Raw genomic sequence first — 20400 nt, 5'->3', positions numbered from 1 at the left:
TCGAGACTGCGACAGTTTGCTCTATTTCTTAGTCTCAACAACCAATAACTAGCAGAAGGGCATGTGGAAATAAAAGGAAGATAAATCACTATCATTGATCATATACACGACAAGAACAAAACATTACTAAAGTGCTAATCCAGAATTAACACATTCCGTTTAATACTTCTTTTTGACCACCATATTTATCGCTATCATAGATGATCAGCATAGATTTGTTTCCATTGCAATGCAGATTTGTTCAAAATAAATTAGCAAAGAAATTAGCCACCAGAGAGGAATGCTACAACTTATAAGGTTAGTGAAAAATCCAATACACCTCACTGCCAGAAAAGTTTTTTTTCTTTCCCTTTTTTCTCCCCAAAAAACGAGCTTGACCAGGCACAAACTCGGACAAACACCTCCATCTTCGCGGTCAATGCTCTATGTTAATACAGGTTACAAATTTAAAGCACAAATGCTTTAAGCTTGCTAAATTTCAGAATGTAGAATGGAAATAATGACGAAAATGATTACTTTGAGTGCAACTAAGTAGCCAATGGAGATAAGATACATTTCATCATATTGAGAACTTAACCAGGAAAGTTGAACTCTTATGATTTCCTGGGCCTTCCTCTTTTACCTGTCGTTACTTTCCCTTCAGGCTGGGGGCTTTTACTTGCCGATGGAGGTCGACCCCTCCCACGGCCACTGCCCTTTTTACTTGCTGAAGCTTTGCCAGCAGCCTTTCCTCGACCTCTGCCGGAAGACTTAGCTCGCCCATTAGATTGTTCTTCATAGTCATCACTCTCATCATCACTATTTTCCTCCTCATCTTCAGATTCTGATGATGCATCTTTTTTCTTCCTCTTATTTGAATTTGCAGGTGCCTTAGCAGACCCCTTTTTGGAAGCCTTTTGAGAAACTGGAGATTCACTCACTGGTTCTGCCCCCACTGCAGCAAAGATCAATTTGCAACTATAGTAAGAAAAGACATTGAATGATTGTAAAAGTAAATATGACTTTCATGCCAACTATTTCCTCAGTTCAACAAGTGAACAATTTTGCTTTCACATGGCATTGTCTGTCTACTCTAACTTAATAATCAACCACGAAGAAGGTTACAATTACATCCTAAATTAGCTGACAAATTGAGCACTACAATCTAGAGCTCCACATAAGACATGACAAAACCATCTCAAGTGGCCTTCTCTAAGTTAATCCTTTATGTGCTAACCTTTCTATCCAATGTTATCATTTTTTTGCGAGATTCATCTCGTGGACATTTTAAGCCTTACAGACATTAACATTACTAGCCTTACACGAAGAGAGGGTTACAATTACATCCTAAACTAGCTGGACAAATTGAGCACTACAATCTAGAGGTCCACATAAGACATGACAAAACCATCTCAAGTGGCCTTCTCTAAGTTTATCCTCTATGTGCTAACCTTTCTATCCAATGTTATCATTTTTTGCGAGATTCATCTCGTGGACATTTTAAGCCTTACAGACATTAACATTACTAGCCTTACACGAAGAGAGGGTTACAATTACATCCTAAACTAGCTGGACAAATTGAGCACTACAATCTAGAGGTCCACATAAGACATGACAAAACCATCTCAAGTGGCCTTCTCTAAGTTTATCCTCTATGTGCTAACCTTTCTATCCAATGTTATCATTTTTTGCGAGATTCATCTCGTGGACATTTTAAGCCTTACAGACATTAACATTACTAGCCTTACACGAAGAGAGGGTTACAATTACATCCTAAACTAGCTGGACAAATTGAGCACTACAATCTAGAGGTCCACATAAGACATGACAAAACCATCTCAAGTGGCCTTCTCTAAGTTTATCCTCTATGTGCTAACCTTTCTATCCAATGTTATCATTTTTTGCGAGATTCATCTCGTGGACATTTTAAGCCTTACAGACATTATATTCACTCTCATATAACATTACTAGTCTAGCAACCCATTGCAGTCCTTTATTTTAGCTATCCTACTTATTTGTTAATGCATCTATCGTTATATTCTCCAAGAAAACTGATCCTAAATATTTGAATTGTCTTGCACTAGGCACCACAAAAACCTGTCTGCATCTAATTCACTTTGACTTCCGCTAATTATGCTATCCTCCTCTATTTTACCCATTTTATTTTATTTTATGCATTAAATTTTCATATATCAGGCTATTCTCCTTGAAATTTTTATTAAACTTGTACTGCATATATTCCATACTTCTACTGCTCTTAAAATACATATCCTGTAAGAGGCGCTTCATATTTTTGGATCATTTGCAAATAGCATATATTATGAAACATTATCCTGCACAACAACAACCCAGTATAATCCTACAAGAATGAAACATTATCATGCATAGCATCGATAAAACAAATAAGGTCACAAAACAGATCCACTGTTAGGGGGTGGGGTTTGGAGTTGGGGGAGGAACAAAGACAAAGGAGATGAATTGACCATCATTGACAGACTCCCTTTTCTTTCATCTCCTAAAGGAATTAGCAATTCCATGGATACTTGATTCAATCGCACTTGAAGCAAACATAAAGAAGAAGCAAAGTATATTTCCCCCAAAAACCCTACAACTAGCTATAAGAAAGAATTTTCATCCACATACTTTTAATCTCTGAACATAAAGAGATAGATGAAGGTAAGAGCTGTACCTTCCTCAGAAGCCTTGCCATCATATACGTCAAGCTGTGAGGAATAAATGGAAGAAATTAGGTAACTTACACGAGCAAATAAAAGAAACCAGATGTCTTTATAATCCCCACCCCCACCCTCAAACAACAACAAAAATGACATGTCATAGGAAGGTCTAAATTTATCAATATAAATTAATACTCATTATCGAGATAAACGCATATAGGCAAAACATTAACTGTAACAGTTATATTACCTGATCAAGTCGATCTTCAACATTGGTCTTGTCAATCACAACCATGGAGTGGGCAAATCCGCAAGCAACACTACAAGAAGGGAGACCCTAGGATTCAGCATGTAAAGTTCCATCTTCTAAGATAACATTTTTTTCAGAAATAGACTAACCTGATAACATGCATGCCATCTAAAATGTCTACCTTCTTAGGAACTGCAGAAGATCTATTGAGAAAAGGACGAAATAAATGAAGAGTAAGTGCACATAACTCAGCCAAAAAAAGAATAGATATGAATCAAACCTACTTTTGTCCAGTTGGTCCATAACCCAGCTCCCCTGATTGTGCGTGGCCCCAACTAATGCACGAGGAATCAGCACCGACAAAGTGGTGCATATTACCAGAATCCATACATCGCAGGTTCCATCCACTAGAAATACAGAATATAGCACAAATATCAATCCATTAAAGCGTGGTTGCCTTTAAACATCTTCCAACATGAACAATGATATTGTAACTTGAACACAAGATATCCAGAGAAGCAACCAAGACTACAAAGATACTCTGCCAAGACTTTGCATTGAAATCACCCTATTACCCCTAACGACAAGACGAAAGGAAAAGAAGATTCACTCCATCTTCATTGATGTTATCGCAGATATAACCAGAAAACATGAACAAAATTATACTTGACCCAGTACTGTTATCACAAACATTACAATTCACCCAGTACATGGAATTCATCGGACAAGCAGCTCATTCTGTCATCTTTACTAATATTATGAGCAAAATAAAAAATTGGAAATTCAAATGTTATAAAGAATAAAACCTCAAATCCAGAAGAGGTTTAGGATACATCCAATCATCCCCGCTGTTCTTTACTTTGCCCCACATGTAAAGCTGTCCTCCTCCTGCACAAGAAAACATTATTAGAAGTTTTAAGTTAGAGATGTTTATTGCTATTCATGGGCCCACCATATTGCAATTAGTAGAAAGTGGCCTGATCACATCTTGTGTAGAATGATTTTACTTGCAGAGCAAATTTCAGACAGGCATTACCCCCCAACTCCATTATAAAAGATACTTAACCTGCTTTTATTTCTACTGTGTCCTGAAAAAATTAACCGCATTCCTAGTATGACAAACTCTGCCGCCAGAATTTAAACTAAGAACTATGCTTGTTCAAACCAACTATTTCCTTCACTTGTCTACATGTCGCAATGATAATTTTAACCACTTACTAACAATAGTAAATATTTCAATCAATTTAGTTTTAATTTCCACGCAATCAAGGCTGGTCAAGTATTTTGGGATCATGGTTGTATGTTTACTATTGGTCATACCAATGATTACTAAAACTTTAGAACCACTAAATCCACCTACGTTAGCTTCACAAAACCTGTCCACTAATTTAGGATGGACACACAGAATACAAATTTAAAAAAGAAAAAAAAACCTAACTAATTTGGAATTAAAGCATAGTTGATTACTTAAAATTTAGACATTAATTTAACATATTAAGAATTAACAAGGACTTGCTGTCGTTACTGCTTGTTGTCCCTGCTTCTTTTTCTTTTTTTTTATTCAATGTCGGGTTATTTTTGGTTCTTGAAGTGCGGATTACATGTGAAAATAAGTTAGGTGGTAAAACCATACCAGCAGTGCATGCTGAGTTTAGAGAACCTGCTGAAACCACTGCATTTGGAGGCAAGACATTCTGCCGTGTGAACACGTCAACTCGTCGAGGAGCCCACTCGTCCTTCTGTTCTCTATGACCAAGCCTGCAATCAGCAAAATCAAGCACATCTTTTTGTTTATACTTATAAGATCCAAAAAGAGCACGGAAAAGACACGGTGGTGCAATGGACCTCCACTACATAGACATAGGAAAATATGAAATAGAATGAACGAACCTCCCATAACCGCCAAATCCCCACCTAGGATTTGTTTGCCAAAACAGAGGAAAGAGTAAGTCAGTCTCTGTACATATCGTCAAGTCAAAGCAAACAAGCTAAGGTAGGACTTACGTGTATACATATCCATTCTTATCCACTGCAACTGAAATCCAGAAAAAGAGAAGGTAAAGGCACTTAGCATATCTGACAATATCTAAATTTGTTTAATTTAAGTTGAGACAAACCGGTGTGATTTGTTCCACAAGCTACTTTGACTATAGTCTCTCCGGAAAAAGCTGCTATAGCTCTAGGTCGGGGTTGAGCTTCATAGGCTAGCCTGACCGAGCTATCTTTGGTATTATACTGCATGTTACAGGGCACCCTTAATTAATTCAAAGAAAGCAAGAAGTCCCAAATTCAAACATAAAGATGCTACTATGTGAATGCTTTTATTACAATCTCTTCCAAATTTAAACATCAAAATATCAGCTTCCACGGTCTCGAATAATGTGTTGCGATAAGGCACAACTAACCACGGGCCAACTCATTTATAGCCTGTTTGGCCAAGTTTCTCCAAGGTCAAAAGCACTTTTTGATTTTTTCCAAAGTTGAGGTGTTTGGCCAAGCTTCTAGGAAGGAAAAAAGTACTTTTGAGTAGAAGCAGGAGCAGTTTTTGAGAAGCAGAAAAAAGTAGCTTCTCCCCAAAAGTACTTTTTTGAAAAGCACCTTTGAGAAAATTATACTTAGAAGCAGTTTCTAAAAGCTTGGCCAAACAATTGTTGCTCAAAAGCGCTTTTCAAATTGATTAGCCAAACACAAACTGCTTTTCACCAAAAGTACTTTTTTGAAAAAGCACTTTATAGAAAAATGCACTTTTCAAAATAAACTGATTTTCGAAGCTTGGCCAAACATGCTATTAGACTGACCCAAGTTCTTGCCATGAAAGGGGGAAAATTGGCTATGGTTTTCCCAATTACAGAAACAAAAGCCCGATATGAAGTATAAAAGAACTACATTGTGAAGGAGCTGATTATTCGGTGGAAAACGTGCTATCCACATAACTTATCATCTACATGGTACAAATTGGTGAGAATCATGTCGGTAAAATTAATGAGAGGTTGGGGCATGAATGTTTTTAAGTGCTTTGATTGGGAAACAAGCACCGACATCAACATGACTGGTTATCATCGTCATGTCATACAAGTGAACAAAAAGGACAAATAAATAAACAAAAAATAAAGTAGTTCAAATAATTATGCTCCTATAATTACATATCACACGATAGACTTCCACATCCTCACACATTTTGCCTGATTAGTGTACCAATCTCCTTAACTTCATGTGCCAAAGCAAGAAGAGAACAAGGCTAAAGGAGAAATAAGGAAGTAAGTTTTTAGAAAGTAGACCTCAGATGGTCAAAATTTTCAATTTGCCTGTTAACATAAAGAACAAGCTCAACCAGTTGCAATGGACAAGAAGGCCTTGATAGAAATACAGGATAAAGTGGAGAAGATAACAACTATGCTCATGCAATAGCTGCTAACTATGATTTCAATTTATGAACAAGTATCAAGAAAGTTGTATCATTATTAATTACATTGAACAGATCATCTTGTGATGACATACTGTTGCTGCTAAAGGAAATATTGCAATTCGAGATTTTGTTATACATCATGATGAAGACATAAACTTCCGGTATGTAAGAAGGAAATGCTGCAAGCGTTTGTCCATGTCACAGAAGATAAAGTAAAAACAAATGAGAATTTCCTAACCATACCTCATTGTCAGTAGCATGACCAAGCTGACCATACTGAGGCAGACCAGCAGTTCTAGAAACCACGAAATAACATGCGAATCAGAGAGTAAGCAAAATCGGAGCTGAAAATGGCACAACAAAAATTTTCTATTCATACACAGCATTATCAAGGTGGTAGAAAATAAAAATTTTACAAACCATACAATATAGAAGCTCCTTCAACTGAGGTTAGCCACACAGTAAAGTCAGCCCCACAAGTAGCAGTTTTGACTTCAGAGACAGCACAGAGGACTGGAGATGATTCAATTTCTGCAACAATACAAAGAAGTGATGATCTTAATTTATTATTCTATACAAGAATGGAAACTGACCCAAGACAGAAGAAATTAATAGACTCATAATGCTAGGAAATAAAGACAGTGGGTTGCGTAAAGCAAGTTTTTGGTTCTTTCCTACACCAACTTTTTTTACAAGGTCCTACACACTGGCTTATATAATCATAGAATTGTTGTTCTTTTCTAAACTAGATTATATGATCTTAAATATTTTAATGAACAAATTTTCAGCAGAAATGCATGTACTTCTCGCAGGCTCTGCTGTCTATTACAAAATTATGTTTCAATCAGCTGTACTTACTTTTCCTTTTACTGCTTAAATATTTTTTACCAAAGAGATGTATGGATCTTCTCAATAATACATTATCAAACTGTAAATGTAAAGTATCATGCATAAAATTTGCAGTTCTTAAATGCTTTTAGCTAATAGTAAAAAAGAGGTAGACAGATAGAACTTTATTTGGGTGGGGGGGTGGAGAAGACAAAGCCACTTGTGGGATTCCTCAGGATGGCCTCAACATCATCTCAAAGAAATAAAGAATTAATCAATTACTATACAAGTCAAAACACTAAAGGAACTGAATGAAAATATTGAAGAATAACATAATGAAGATCACCGAAACCACACAGAACCATACACAAATATCAAATCCATCTCAGCTAGTTTTTTTTTGAAAGCCATCCCAGCTAGTCATTATCAAACGCCACACTGATGTTAAATCCCTAGTACCCTTGGGAATATGGACATAGATGTCTCCTCCATCCAGTGCAAAGTAGATTATCTTCACATCGACACAAATAACTGTACAATAATGGCTGAGCGAGGATATGCACATACGTAATTCCTCTGTAAATCACTATAGCCTAACCATCAAAAAGAAAAATTGAGCATAACAGAATCTATAACCAAACAGAAGTCGGTCAGATATATAGGTTCACCAATCCTTTACTTGCCAAAACATCCAGAGGAATCAAATGCAATACTAAAATTTGTAAAATTGCCACTAGCCAGATTGAATAATAGATTACATTATCAACTTTCCCCTTCACTCCACTCAGTCATCAAGTAACTGAATAACTGTACAATAATGGCTGAGCGAGGATATGCACATACATAATTCCTCTGTAAATCACTATAGCCTAACCGTCAAAAAGAAAAATTGAGCATAACAGAATCTATAACCAAACAGAAGTCGGTCAGATATATAGGTTCACCAATCCTTTACTTGCCAAAACATCCAGAGGAATCAAATGCAATACTAAAATTTGTAAAATTGCCACTAGCCAGATTGAATAATAGATTACATTATCAACTTTCCCCTTCACTCCACTCAGTCATCAAGTAACTGAATTTGACATGTTCCCAACCTTTTCACCTTAACTGCCTCTCTGCATGGATTCCATCTCCTCACTTTTGATTCAAGTCCATGATCAATGTTCCAGAGAATGCATTTTGAAAGAAAAGAAATAAAGATCTCTAAGTTGTTGAGTTCTTCATTGAAAAATTGGACTCGTCGCTTACAAACCTGTCATAAGTTTTTTAGTTACAATTTCTAGCGTTCTCAACTTTTCATCAATCTCATCTCTTTTACAAGTGAAGTTCACACAATCTACTATAGAAATGCAACTCATTCCTCAAGTGGGACACAGCAAAGAGCTCTGGCAGAAGATATTGGCACAAACCACCCCTCGAATAATTCATATGTCAAGATAAACACTGTTACTACTTACATTATCAGTCTTACTTATCTTAAGATAGTTCAGCACCAGTTGTGATGAGAATCAACCTCAACAAGACAGTTTCCTAGAACAACAAGGTGATTAAATGGAAACCCTGTTAAGCATATAATTTTCCTGTTAAGTCAATAAAGAACTGGAAAAACATGCATAAAATGGCTCTCAACAATTGTGTCCACCATTTCATGCATTCTTCATCTAACAGACAGTGTATTAACTAGCTTTTTCTAAGGCATGACAAAATCGCATTCACCATTCTCGTAACTAAAATATACCAGCTTTTCAGTCAGGAAAAAAAAAATAGGAATAGATTCAATACATAAAATTCCAAAGAGCAATTGGCCCCTATTGTAAGATAGGCAGCTAAAAGCATCCATCAGAGAAATGCATTAAGCAAAAATGCACAAGGTTGAAAGAAAGATATATAGTCATCATATCTTATGTTACACGAACTAATTCACAAGTATGTATCGAACAGAGAGGGAAGGAGCAAAGTAGGGAGACAAAGGTGCTCACCAGTTTTTGCAGAGCCTGTGCCAAGCTGCCCATGTTTATTCCAACCAAAAGCAAAGGACTGCCCATCTTCAGTCACTACCACTGTGTGGCTCCTTCCAGCTGCGGCTCTAATGATTTTATGCCTGGAATAAAAAAGTTTTATTTAATGACAGAAGTAGATACTTAATAGACATAAAGGTTTCAGGAGATATGGACTAACCATAAAGGGAACTTAAGAAGGGTATTGGAAGCATTTCTTGCTTCAACACATATACATTCAGTTTTACAATAAAATGTTTACTGTACCTTATAAGAAAGGGAAGCAAAAAAACGAGCCCAATAACACCTCCCTCATAAGAACTTCAAATTTGAAATCATCTACATATGCGCTTAAATTATCATAACTACCTATATATTGTTTAAAACCAACTCATGTTGTTCCTAATATTCCAAGTTGCAGTCAAGAGGCATGACCAACCATTTAATTAAGCATAAAATAAAGTTGTAGCATGATGGCATCTTATGAATATCAAACCTACAACTTAGTTTCCTCGTGGCTATAGAGGAGACTAACTTTTGCAAAATGCTTAAGCAACCTCAAACAATGACGAAACAAAATAGAGGGAATCTTGTCTCAACCTTTTCAACAAAAAGAGAACCAAAGAGCTATCAGCAGGTGTGTGTGTGTGGGGGGGGGGGGGGGATAGGGCAAATTTAGGGTTTTGAGAAAACCAAAGAACTATAAGCAGGGGAAAATAGGACATATATAGGGTTTTTATCCATAAGGTACCTTATACGACTGCAACCAATACTCCATTGTAGTAACGGGTTTGAACTTAGTAAATATTTCAAAAAAAGTCAGCTATATCTGCCATTGAAGGAAGATACAAGCCAAGAACAACTTACTTGGCGAGTTCAGAAACAACAGTTGGTCTATCACGTGTAATTTTATCTCCATGACCAAGCTGCCCTTTCTGCAAAACCACAATACTTCACATTACAGTAACAAAAGCAGCATAAACAGACAAAGATAAACAGACAAAACAACTTGCCTCATTCCTTCCCCATGTATAGCAACGTCCTTCAGTATCTAGTGCTACACAATGACAAGAAGCTGCATTCCCACCAACAATTAAAGGAAAAAATGAAAAAGAATAATAGCAGAATCACTAAAAACAGTAACTTTGACTTAATCCAAACTAATCAGGTCGACTATATGAATCCTCAACATGCATTCCACTACATTTTAACCAGTTTCACTAAGCAAACTAAAAAGACCAAAAAACAAAATGCAAGTGTAGCAATACAACTAAGCAAAAATCATTTTTTAAGGGAAAAAAGCAAAAAAGAATATAATATACCGCAGCCAGAGGCAACGAAACAAATGTTGACACCAACAAGCGGTCGAAGTCTCGTCGGAGAAATCAAATTTCCTTCCTGCACTTTCCGGCGACCAACGGCATCCCAACTAGTACATCCACAAAACAGCAGCTCACCACCCTTCACCACCTCTTCCTCTACCGTCTTCTCTGCCTCTACCTCCGACATCTCAGGCGAACTCACTCAACGGTCGAAAAAATTCAAAAAAAAACGTAGATCGAACTGAAACGTAACCTCAACACAACAAATTCGCCGGTGATCGGCGAATAGACGGAGGTTTTAAAGGAATCGGCGGCAAAATGTTTATAAGCAAAACAAAGTGATAGTAGTAGTTTCAGAAAGTAAACATCAGAAACCCTACAAAATAACGCTATTAAAAGGAGATTTAATTTGTTTTGTGTATTCCGAGAATATGAGGCTTTTTATTAAATTTGTGGGTCGAAAGTAGATATACGGATTGGTGGAATGGATAATTATAGTGCTTTGCTTTTTCTTTTGTTTTTCTTTTTTCAGTTTGCTTATTTAACTTGACTCAATGCAGTGTGATTTTTAATTTTAGAATTTGAAAAATCAGAAGAAACTACTTTACAATATGTACGTTATGCTCGGTTTAGTGGTCGCTGTCGGATAGATATTTTTTATTTTATAAAGTAAGAATTCGCGACATTTGTGTAGGGTTTAAGGGTTTTGTCCACCGGAGAATTTTGATTCGTTTCCCAATCGGGTGGAGGGCATATGCCCTTTTTTTGGACTCTTTGGTCATTAACTAGTTGCTCTTTTTGGATTTTTCTCTTGCACCTCCCACTATAATTTTTCTTTTTTCTTTTTTTATATGCTTAATTAAGTAGCAGTGATCCTATGACTATAGGTTTTCAATTGTATATGGCGATTTCAAGTTGCAATCTCATGTTGATTGTAGTGGGATGTTGTTATTGTTGATCTCATGTTGACCGTAGAAAACCATAGATATTGCGTATACCATGTTTGTAGTTTAAATTATATGACAATGGTGTCTAGCCTAGTATATATACAATTCTACCATTCCATGGAGCATTTTTTATCTCGTACAAATACAAGTATCAAGCAATCTTGTCTACGAAGTTAGGTAGGTTTTTAAAAAAATATTTAATATTATCTCTACTGAAATTTAAACTCTAATTTCTAAGATATGAAGGCAGGTCATCATTGTACTTTTTTTTAGATTACTAAAAGCATTAAACAACAAAGGAAGTTTCATTACATTAGACAACATTACTTTTGGTGCATTTCCTTGTCTCCACCTCTTACTACTTTTCTTTTTCCTTGTTTCATTTAGCCTCCTTTAGTCAAATGGGGTTAAACTAACTTTAAACTTGAACTACTACTTTTTTTGTGAGAGGAGATATGGTCTTATACTTTGCAAGTGCAGAGTAAGAAAGAAGACCACCAGATAAAGACTTGTACATTGTAAGAGCTCAGCAACAGCTGGGGATCAATCCAAGTATATTGTGTTCCAAACTTACCAAAGTATCATCCACAGATTCCAATCGTATAACGTGCAACACACGCTTAAGAAAGTTGGAAAATGCAACATGCACTAAGCAGACTGAACAATAGGTTGCAGACTTGCAGTAGTAGTAGAAATCCAGAGGAACTGAGACTAAACTAAGATAGTCAGCCCTCAATTTCCTTGGAACTAGAGAACGGTATAGGAGAAAATATTGCCTCAAAGTTTGACTCCAATTTATTGTCATAGTCATTTTCAATGAACAAAATAATGTTTAAAACATAGAGAATAAGGATTGTACCAGAAATGTGTAAAAACCCTTGTATAAATACTATCTAAAACTCAGGTTCTCAGCACTGTGCATAGCATGAGAGACCAGTAATAGGTAACGAACTTTTTGGTTTCATTTGAAAGACGATCTTCACCTCCTCAATTGTCTGTATTCGCCCACTAGGCGGATGCAGGTGTGGCTGAAGCCGATGATGCAGTGGTTGGTTTTCCAACGGATAATTGTTGGATTTGACTAGGCTGCTGTCGCTGCATCGGGAACATATTATGCTTCACTGGCATTTGTTGTGTCATGCCATTAGGTAACCGGCCTTCCTCCCTAAGTTCCCCTGCTGCAAGCTTTAAGCGCTGGACTTCTGAAGTTAACGCCTCATGCAGAGCTGCAGCAGGAAAGCTAAAGTTACAAATGTCCATCTTTGCAGGTCGGTACATCAAAAATACATTCACATAGTTCCACATATACAATACATCTACAATGTCAGGTACAATGTGTGCTTGTGACTTTGTCCATGGTTGATACAAAGCAGGCACGACTAGAACAATATAACTTGTACTACCTTAAAATTACCATAAACTTATTCTAAAGTAATCAAACAAACATAGACAAACTTGCTCTCTGGAAAATTTAATTTTCAAATGCCTTAGCCTTCAGAGCTTTCATAAAGGAATTATTTGATACAAAAATTGCAACTTTTAAGAGAAAACTCCACCCTAATTAACTTAGTAAACCAAATAAGAAAAAAAAATATATGTATGGAGTACAGCCTAGTGACAGTCACATATCCATGAGGAAAGAGATGACATGCAACAGAACTGGGAAGCATAATAAAACCGATAGTGTTGAAGAGAAAACTATCAAAAACAAACACAAACGGTTCAGCTGGAACATCTTACTTCACTTTCAGTGAGATAACAGTTGGTAATGTTGAAGTTGGGGGACTTATCAATGGAAAGATGCTGATGTTGGGGTACACTGTTAAAGAAAATCATGATTTTCTGAGTAGGCCTGTTTATTATTGGTTAGAATCAAATTAATCCTACTGAAACGACTACATTAAATATTTAGGTTCACTGATTCAGTTTTTGTGTTGGTTCTCAGAGAGGAAAATTGAAATTTTCGCAGCACATACATTTTTAAAATTTCCAACCAACCAAACAAAAGTGATTAAATAGTGATTGATTGTGCATCAATTTCATATAACATTGAGTTCGTATTGTGGTTAGTAACTCCTCGTTTGTGTACGTGCCCCATCCATCTGCCATTTAAACTTTACATAATCGAATTTGCGTCGCCTACTTACTTTTCAATTATCCTGAAAGGCTTTTCTCATACTAATCTCTTCTCCTCTGTTTTCTGTCTCACATAGAAGTACTTCATAAAACCCATCTACTCAATTATGAGCTCACGAACACCATTAAAATCTCCTTCCTCCCATTTTCTTCAAACAATAGCAACAAAAACAATATGCAGAAGGCTAGAGCCATGAAGTTCAAATCAGGTTAACTGGCAACCTTTTCTTTCGACAAAACTTAAATGGCAATTTTTTGTTTCTATAAAACTACTTATCCAGCTGTTTTCAGTGAACACCCAAATATTTTTAAACTTCTTCAAGTTTTATGATTTTATTTTTAAGAGGTAATTGTCACACCAAACATATTACAAAAGTAAAATAGTTTTTTTTAGACAAAGTAAGGATATTATCACATCGGGAGGATGCAAGCAAAATACAAAGGAGGTATTCCCCCTCTTTTGATAAGAGGTTCTATGCAGATAAATTCATTTTGCCAAAATAAAATGAAAATTATCAGCATAGAACTTCTTATCTTGAAAGAATACTGCAAATGCATTAATCGAATAAACTTCAGTTAAGTTCAAGGCAGATGGAGGCCACCAACGTCTAAAACAATCTAGGAAATTAAGTTGATACTCTTAGAATGTACTTGATGGAGATTATATCCTTTCAAACTACAGAAAAGGAAACAAGAAACCAATAAAAATTGGAAAGCTTTCCACAAAATTTTGCAAAATCTCCAAAAAATTGTTGTCTTTAATGACAACTTTCAGAAAATACTCATTAAAGTATATTTTAACTTATAAACATTTATACTGTGAAACATTTCATTTCGGTCGCTTTCCAATTGTAACACACTAGATACCTTTTTGCAACACACTAGATACTTAGAAACCAAAAGAAAATGAAAGCGGAAAGGTAATACCATCTCTAAGTTGTGCCTGTTGTTCCATGGCTTGAACGCGGAATTTCAGCTCACTGTTCAGGTTCGAGAGCTCAGTAAAATCTTTCTGTACCAAGTACATGAAAATCCAATAAAAAAAACTGAAATCAGAAAAGAAGCGTTGAAGGAAAACCACAACATTTTCTATAGGCACCTGCAGGATGGTAACTTGTGTGGATAAAGTAGTGGCTTCTGTCTGTAGCTTTTGAACCTTATATTCCAATTCTGAGATGTAACGCAATTTACGCTCCTTGGATCGAGCAGCAGATTGACGATTAGCCAATATCCTGAGGAAAGAAACTTTCAAGTAAGATTTGCATACATGACCCCCTCTTTTTTCCGATATTATGGATAACCAAAAGTTGGGCTTTTTAAAGGGATACAAATATATACAAGAATCTTTTAGCAGCTAATCTCCATACCTTTTGGCACGCTTTGGATCTGAAACTGCAATCTCAGCAAGTCTTTCATCTGCCATAATCTTCTTCATCTCAGCTTCACTAAATTCAGCATTTCCAAAGTCAAAATTGCGCTGACTCGAACTTTCATTTCCTGAATTACTAGGTGAAAGCTGACCGGAATGGTTTACCAGATAAGTTGGTAATTTTGGTGACTCGTCACCATAGTGAAAACTTCCGATAGCACTATCCATGGAAAGACTCCTAAAGTGACGCGTGGTTGGAGCAATATCTGCATCGGCACTCCTCTTGATCCCTTCCCTTAAACTTGTCGGTTGGCTGCTAACTCCGTTCCTTTTCAAAAGACTTTCTGCTTCATTGTTGCTGCTCTCATTACCGCTTACCTTTGTGCAACTGACCATGCTGCCCTTATCTCTATCCTCGGTGCCAGAAGAGTTCAATGCCTCTATATTTTCCAAATTCATGTAGGAAAACAACAACTCATCCGTAACCTCTCCCCTCGATTTCCTCTCACCAATTCCCTCTACATCGATCCTTCCGTTACTACTCAAACCCATTGGCTGTTTCTGCAAATCAATTGTTTTTTCCCTCCCCGAGATATCCCCAAGATTCACTGCTCTCCCTGAAATTCTCTGCCCACTTATGGGCATCAACTGAGGCGAAGACTGAATCATAGCCGAGAATCCTAACGGAACATCACTATTAGATCGGCGATGTCCTTTCCGAGGAGGAAGACCATCACTACCCCGAAACACATTTTCCCTTGCAAAGTTAGACACAACTTTTGGAACTTGACAATTCACATCTACTTCCTCCATGGATGCGTCCTTCAAATTAGCATTAGCGGACATCATCGACGACTCGCTAGGAGGTAAAGGGCTCAAAGGGGGCAAACAATTATTCAAAAAATTGCTTGGTTGAGATAAAGACCTCACATGAGAAGCTCCCACACCAAAATTGTGACTCATAGGTGGCTTTGAATTAGACTGAGCCATCAGAATCAAGTAAAGATACAATTTTTATTGACACCCTAATCAAACTGGCAATGTTTAAAAACAATTATATTCAGAATGATCAAAGAACTTCATCAATTTCTATTAGATTAATCAAAATTTCAGCTCACTGAAAAACCCTAAAGAGACTGCTTCAAAACCCAAAAACCTGATTAAACCCAAACCCAATTCAACTAATTAATTTCAGTACAGAAAAAAAAAAACTAACAAAAGATGAACAAGACAATAGTGCGAAGAACTAGAAAGAAATGAAGTACCTGAATATATGCCAAGAATTTAAGGAGCCACAGTCCAATGTAATGAAACAAACGTGCAAACGTTGTTCTTGTGAATTTTTTTTTTTTTTTGGGGTGGGGGGGAGGGGGGGGGGGTATATGGGCAATGGGAAAAACAATTGGGTGGGGGGTGAATTTTCCCGCTGAAAATGGCGGTGATTACGGTTGAATTTTGTAAGAGAAAGGGCATATAAGAGGAGTAGAGGAGAAGTGAAAGGGACAAAATCTTTGGATTACTTAAAAAATGACGGGTTGTTTTAGGAGGTGGGGTAAGGTGGTAGAGGTTGAGAAACAATCTCAAATTGAAATAAGTATTATAATAATAATAAGAGAAATAAATTGTAGTGAGATATGACTTATAACAAAATTAATAAATAATAATAAACAGTTGGATCGAAATAATTTTTTTTGAATAAATAGTTATGAATGGCTTAACAATTCGGTATATTTTCATGTTCACACGAGGACGTTTATTTTTTTCCTTTACGAGGGTGGAATAGTAAAGATTTTCCCACCCTTCGTTGATAATTTCGAATTCAAATCTTGTAAATGACGTCATAAGCTAAAATTTGAGTTTTATCGTTCGAATTCATATTAGTCGTATCCTATGCGGATCCAATGCATGCTTCAACATTTGATTTATTCGAACTAAGTATTTTAGTAATTGTTAAATATAAACTCATAATTTTGAACTATAATGAATTTGATGTTAAGAAATTTTAGGAGTCAAACTCGTCAAATATAAACTCATCTTTAATCGAACCAATAAATTTTAAAACCAAAAAAAACAAATAAAAAATAAAAGCGAACTATCTAAGTGACCAATATTACGTGCTTAAGATAAAAAAACATGACTTTCTACGATTCTGACTTAAGATTTGACACCTCATTTTATTTGCATTTAAAAATTCCACTCCACTCTATGGTGCGTGACGAAAATTGACATAAAGATTTTAGGCCGGCCATAGTCAAAATTAACCATGTGGGGATTTTTTTGGTCAAAATTTCTAAGTGGGCGTTTGGACATAAGAATTGTAAATTTCCAACACTTGAAAATTAGAGTTGTGTTTGGACATAAATATTATTATAGGTTGTTTTTTAAGTTTTGTGAGTGATTTGAGTGAAAATTTTGAAAAATAGTTATTTGAAGTTTTTTAAAAATTTTCGAAAAAATCCAAAATTAGTGAAAATTGGAAATTTTATGGCCAAACACTAATTTCAAAAAAAATAAAATTTGTCAAAAAAAGTAAAAAAAAAATTATGTCCAAACGGGCTCTAATTCTTCTTCTTTGTCCAATCTAATGGAATTTCACCTGTCGCCACTTGGACAATTGTAAAGTTATTCATCTTGAAATTATCATCATTTTTTTTTCTAGAAAATTGGGATGGGAAAGGGAAATGTATACTTTCCTTTTTGGGATATTAGTAAGAGAGAACTCATTTTTACAATGCCTAAGTTTTCGCACTTATTTGGAGAAATAATATCTATCAGAAATTCAAGAAGTGTGATTAATATTTTATAAGTATCTTTTATTCTTGTTTTCTATGTGAACAGATACATTGCACCTCCATAGACTACTTTGGCGTAAAGGGGTTCAATGTATACGGGTCAATTTTTATTTTTATTTTTGAATTTAATTTTTGGTCTCAATTTGGAGATTTATTTCTTATTTTTTAAAACAAAATATACACAGTTAGAAACTACAAAAAATATATATAAATTATAATATTTTATGATTAAAAAAGTTTTAAAATATTAATATACATACGAAAATGTTGTGTTCAAGAAAAAATTATTTGATTCTCCAAATAATACTACTAACGTATGAAATGGAATAGATAGAGTATAGTACATGGAAAAATTCATGTAAGTATAGTACTGGAAAGGATAGTGTCTATACAGAAAACATAAAAAAAAGAAACGCGACCTCTCTCTTCCACTCACTATATGGCTTCAAACTTCTTTTATTTTGTGTTCCTTACTGTAAATCATCGAGGGAGGTAATTAACCATTAAAATTTTATCTTTGCAAACATCTTTTTAACCTATACAGACTTATAAAAGTCTCGTTAAGGTAAGTAACAAATCTGACATTAATTATTCCCACCTCATTGTATTAATAACCAAGAAAATATAATCACCAAAATATAAATTGACTGCTAACAATAAAGAGTACGAGGAACTCGGAAATCACTAAACGCTTAGACGTCGTTTGATATGATGGATAAGTAAAAGTAATTCTGCTTTGAATAATAAATTAGTATCGCCTTATTCTTGCCTTTGACAAGAGTGGGTTGCTCTAGTGGTAAGTACTCTCCACTTCCAACCAAGAGGTTATGAGTTCAAGTCACCCCAAGAGCAAGGTGAGAGTTTTTGGAGGGAGGGAGCCGAGGGTCTATCGGAAACAGTCTCTCTACCCCAGAGTAGGGTTGTTGTTGTTGTTGTTATTATTCTTGCCTTGGTTACTATTCCTACGATAAGTTATCTCAGGATTTAAAATAGTATTGGGATAACTTATACCTACTAGAGGGTGGAATAATAATCCTAAGATAAATTATCTCAGGATAAAGCATTAAAATTGACAACTCCAAAATTAATACAACATATCAAACAGTCAATAAAAAATAATACTAAGATACTTAATCTCAACATAAATCCTAGTATAACTAATCCCAACATAACTTATTTTCAAACCGACGCCAAAAAAACGGTAGAATCGATACCAATAGCAGATAAGCCTCTCCGTATACCAGGAAATTACTTCTTTCTCATTCTAGATTCCAAATCGTACGGACGTGTAAGCAGGGGTTTTCATGGTTCGGTTTAGATTGATTTTTCCCTAAAAAGAAACCAAATCAATTAAGTCGGTTTTTTATCAATTCGGTTTTTATCGGTTTTTTCGTTTTTTCAATTATTTATCGGTTTTTTTTCTTAAAAATGAGACATACACTACCAAACACATATTCCGGAGACTACATTTTCAACGTAACACTATCAAACCAATTGCTTTTTGAGAAATCTATCATTTATCAAGATATATTGATGATAATTGAATTAAATAGTGATGAATAATTTAAGTACTCAATTAAAAATCGATTATTTTTAACATAAAATAAAATCTTTTACTTAGCAAAAGAAAACTACCAATCAAACTAGAATATAAAGGCAAAGAATTAGATTATAATAGCAAAAAACTAGAATAAAATACAAACGACTAATATGTACCATAAAATTTTAGAAACTTTATAGAAACACACACACACACACACACACACCTATATATATATATATATATATATATATATATATAAATTTTTGGTCGGTTCGGTTCGATTTTCGGTTCGATTTTTCGGGTTTTTATGAATACCCCTACGTGTAAGACACAAAATAACAATGTCAAAAAGCAAAAAAAAACGAGAATGCTCTGGTAACCTAATATTTAGCTTAAAGTATATATATTTATATGTATATCGCCTCATGTTTCACTCGTGTTTTATAAATTTCAGATGTAAAATGTGTTAATTTATATTAATTCGGGGTATTTTTATGTGTAGAAATCATCCGAAAGTAATTGTGGGCGAAAGGGGCGAGATTAGAGCCAAAATGGACGAAAAAAGGAAAAGTTGGATTTTTGGCGCCACAGGTGGCGTGGACGTGGGGCGCTAGGCTGGACGTTGGCGACGTGATTTTATCCAAGTTTGCCCGGGACAAGGTTATTTCGGCCCTAGACCTAACCAACGCATATAAAAGCAAGACTAAGCTTATTTTTGGGGGAGAGACGCTACTTTGAAGAGAGAATACACACGAGGAACATCCGGGAGCGAGGAGATCTCTGATTTCTTCATCTTTTCTTAGTATTTTCAATTATCCAACATTTATGAAATTATTTGCTATTATCATGAGTGGCTAAAACCCATAGTTCTGGGGTTGTGATTTAGCCATGAATATTGTTGTTTAACGTTGACTTAACCTTGATTACAATTCACTAATATATGGTTGTTTCTTCAATTATGGGATTGATTGCTTAATTGTTTGGCCAGCAGTTAGGTTCTATTTATATCTATATTATGCTTGGGAAAACCAAGTTTAGATTATAGAAGAATTGAAGAGAGCACGATCTTAATTCTGAGGGGGCGGATTTGTGGCTAGGATAGGAATATACCTAGTCACCGTGCTTAATTAAATATTGTAATCTTAATAGATTG

General features: G+C 35.4%; 2 protein-coding genes across 5 annotated transcripts; both read right to left on the bottom strand.

The window, feature by feature from the left end:
* Positions 1-263: 263 nt before the first annotated feature.
* Positions 264-10999, bottom strand: LOC104103909 (uncharacterized). The gene is made up of 16 exons (XM_070200246.1): positions 10461-10999; positions 10148-10213; positions 10006-10069; positions 9121-9242; positions 6736-6841; positions 6554-6605; positions 5022-5139; positions 4909-4939; positions 4795-4818; positions 4538-4662; positions 3711-3792; positions 3189-3311; positions 3054-3107; positions 2905-2974; positions 2669-2702; positions 264-934 (listed from the first exon to the last, which is right to left on the bottom strand). Exons 1-16 carry the CDS (start codon positions 10645-10647, stop codon positions 594-596), a joined length of 1599 nt encoding a protein of 532 aa, XP_070056347.1. The 5' UTR covers positions 10648-10999; the 3' UTR covers positions 264-593.
* A 1180-nt stretch (positions 11000-12179) lies between these two features.
* LOC104103908 (bZIP transcription factor 29-like) lies at positions 12180-16395 on the bottom strand. 4 transcript variants are annotated; one of them, XM_009611865.3, is made up of 5 exons: positions 16178-16395; positions 14911-15946; positions 14643-14775; positions 14471-14555; positions 12180-12633 (listed from the first exon to the last, which is right to left on the bottom strand). In XM_009611865.3, exons 2-5 carry the CDS (start codon positions 15900-15902, stop codon positions 12416-12418), a joined length of 1428 nt encoding a protein of 475 aa, XP_009610160.1. In that variant the 5' UTR covers positions 15903-15946; positions 16178-16395; the 3' UTR covers positions 12180-12415. The 4 variants fall into 4 exon arrangements, with proteins under 4 accessions (XP_009610160.1, XP_009610159.1, XP_009610161.1 ...); XM_009611864.3 differs by having other exon boundaries at positions 14911-16068; positions 16178-16284; XM_009611866.3 differs by having other exon boundaries at positions 14911-15734; positions 16178-16276.
* Between the last annotated feature and the right edge of the window lie 4005 nt (positions 16396-20400).

This window comes from Nicotiana tomentosiformis, chromosome 4 (assembly GCF_000390325.3).
Source record: "Nicotiana tomentosiformis chromosome 4, ASM39032v3, whole genome shotgun sequence".
Taxonomy (NCBI): domain Eukaryota; kingdom Viridiplantae; phylum Streptophyta; class Magnoliopsida; order Solanales; family Solanaceae; genus Nicotiana; species Nicotiana tomentosiformis.
Note: the sequence above shows the minus strand (reverse complement) of the source record. Positions and strands in the feature narration are given on the sequence as shown.